The sequence below is a fragment of the Diaphorina citri genome, unplaced genomic scaffold (genome assembly GCF_000475195.1).
Source record: "Diaphorina citri unplaced genomic scaffold, Diaci psyllid genome assembly version 1.1 scaffold10242, whole genome shotgun sequence".
Taxonomy (NCBI): Eukaryota; Metazoa; Arthropoda; class Insecta; order Hemiptera; family Psyllidae; genus Diaphorina; species Diaphorina citri.
In genome coordinates, this window is record NW_007387616.1 from 1 (window position 1) to 2,003 (window position 2,003).

At 37.4% G+C, this 2,003-nt stretch overlaps 1 protein-coding gene across 1 annotated transcript; it reads right to left on the reverse strand.

Moving 5' to 3' along the window:
* Positions 1 to 76: 76 nt before the first annotated feature.
* Positions 77 to 1,863, reverse strand: LOC103522682 (ubiquitin-protein ligase E3C-like; the record flags this gene model as incomplete). Its single annotated transcript, XM_008487778.1, has 3 exons — positions 77 to 134; positions 723 to 909; positions 1,700 to 1,863. Coding segments are annotated over 3 exons (409 nt in total), but the record flags the coding sequence as incomplete, so codon positions are not given.
* Between the last annotated feature and the right edge of the window lie 140 nt (positions 1,864 to 2,003).

The following is a 2,003-nucleotide window of genomic DNA, read 5'->3' on the forward strand; positions in this document are numbered from 1 at the left end:
ACCAGGGCTTTGAATAGGTGACACCACATCGCTACCATATTCCTGAACAATAGAGATAAGCAAGATTATTATGTAGCTAACGAAGTAGTGATACCAGGGCTTTGAATAGGTGACACCACATCGCTACCATATTCCTGAACAATAGAGATAAGCAAGATTATTATGTAGCTAACGAAGTAGTGATACCAGGGCTTTGAATAGGTGACACCACATCGCGACCATATTCCTGAAGGCGAGAGAAAAAAAGAGGTTAAGACAAACCTTTAAATGGCCCACCTTTTTTCAGTGGTTCGCCTGATGGGAGGCATTCTAAGAAATGGGCATGCTACGACACAGACCACAGGAGTCTAATGTAGCAGTTGTTTCATTGCTACGAAATAAAAACGGTGGTGAAACACTCATATTTATTAAAACTTGGTTCAGTAAACTACTGTTTTCAGTGGACTACTTAGTCAATGAGTCAGATTTTAGTTCCCTACTGTGCGGAGTTGAGAATGAGTTACATGTTTTAGGATCTAACTCTTGTGACTCATTGACTGAGTAGTTCTCCTTCATAACTCACTCTATGTATGGTACTTACTTGGATCTAACTCTTGTGACTCATTGACTGAGTAGTTTTCCTTCATAACTCACTCTATGTATGGTACTTACTTGGATCTAACTCTTGTGACTCATTGACTGAGTAGTTCTCCTTCATAACTCACTCTATGTATGGTACTTACTTGGATTTTGTGTTTGTATAGGATAGAGATGAGGAGTGGGTATATGTATCTTTGCTTCTGCTGTCAGGATAGGCTAGTTCTATAAGGCCCAATACAACACCCTTGAACACTGTACTCATAGACACTAGTTCCGATAGAGAGAAGGGCATCTTACTTTCCCTAGGCATACCGTAGTCCTTGGTCAAACCTGGGGAAATAAAGGGAAAAGCTATTTAACTTTTGGGAACTCAAAGAAAAAGAGTCGTGATTTTTAGCTAAATCCCCTTTCAGGGTAAACTAATCATTTCTTACAAATTTCTAGACATGGTCTTCACTTTGACTGGAGTGGATTATGGACTGTCACCTATCTGATAGACGTTAAAAACAAGACTATAGATAAAAGGACAGACGAGTTGATATATTTCGACCACTACTATGGCCATCTTTCGACCACTACTATGACCATGTCTAGAAATTTGTATGATATTGTACTTGACCATTATCTCAATCTAAACATAATCATTTCTAACGAAAGTCACAACTTTGGGTCGGGATTGTGTTTTTTGGGGGATCACTTGGAAGCTATTCGCTATGAAAACTCATTTTGACATTTATATATTGGAAGCGAAAGTTGGTCACTCGATAGCTCTAGAACGGTTAAATATTTTTCAATTGGTACACTGGTACACTAAAATTTTCCCATAAGGCCCCACGTTCAAATACGAAGAAAAAGAAAAAGAAGAAGTAGTGAAGTATAAAACAGAGGTAGTTAGATACATCAAATCATATGTTTTCGTACCTTTTTGTTCCCCAGTATGTATGTTAATAATGTCATCAGAGCATGTTTTGGACCTTCATGGTAATATGTTAGCCCATAAGTGTTCTATGTTAATATGTTAGCCCATAAGTAACATATGTTAGGTACACATCTGATATTTTTCTTAATATTGCTCTGTATGGTTTGGACAAAGTGTTTATAAGGGAAGGTTTGTTTGTACTTACATATCTGATATTTTTCTTAATATTGGTCTGTATAGTTTGGACAAAGTGTTTATAAGGGAAGGATGGGAGACTGCTCAGTGCCGGTAGTATGTACAGCTTGATAGGCTCTGACATGGGCTCCAGAATGAAGTGCTGAATCAGCTCTTCCATCACAAACACACTGGAAGAGAAAATAAGTATTTAAAATCAATCTATGTAAGTAGTCATTCTCATAGGTAGATTTTTTTTTACAATTTTGTAAAGAACACTGTCTATTTCATGCATTACTTATTGTAAGGCCAGCCTAGTTAGCTTGGACCT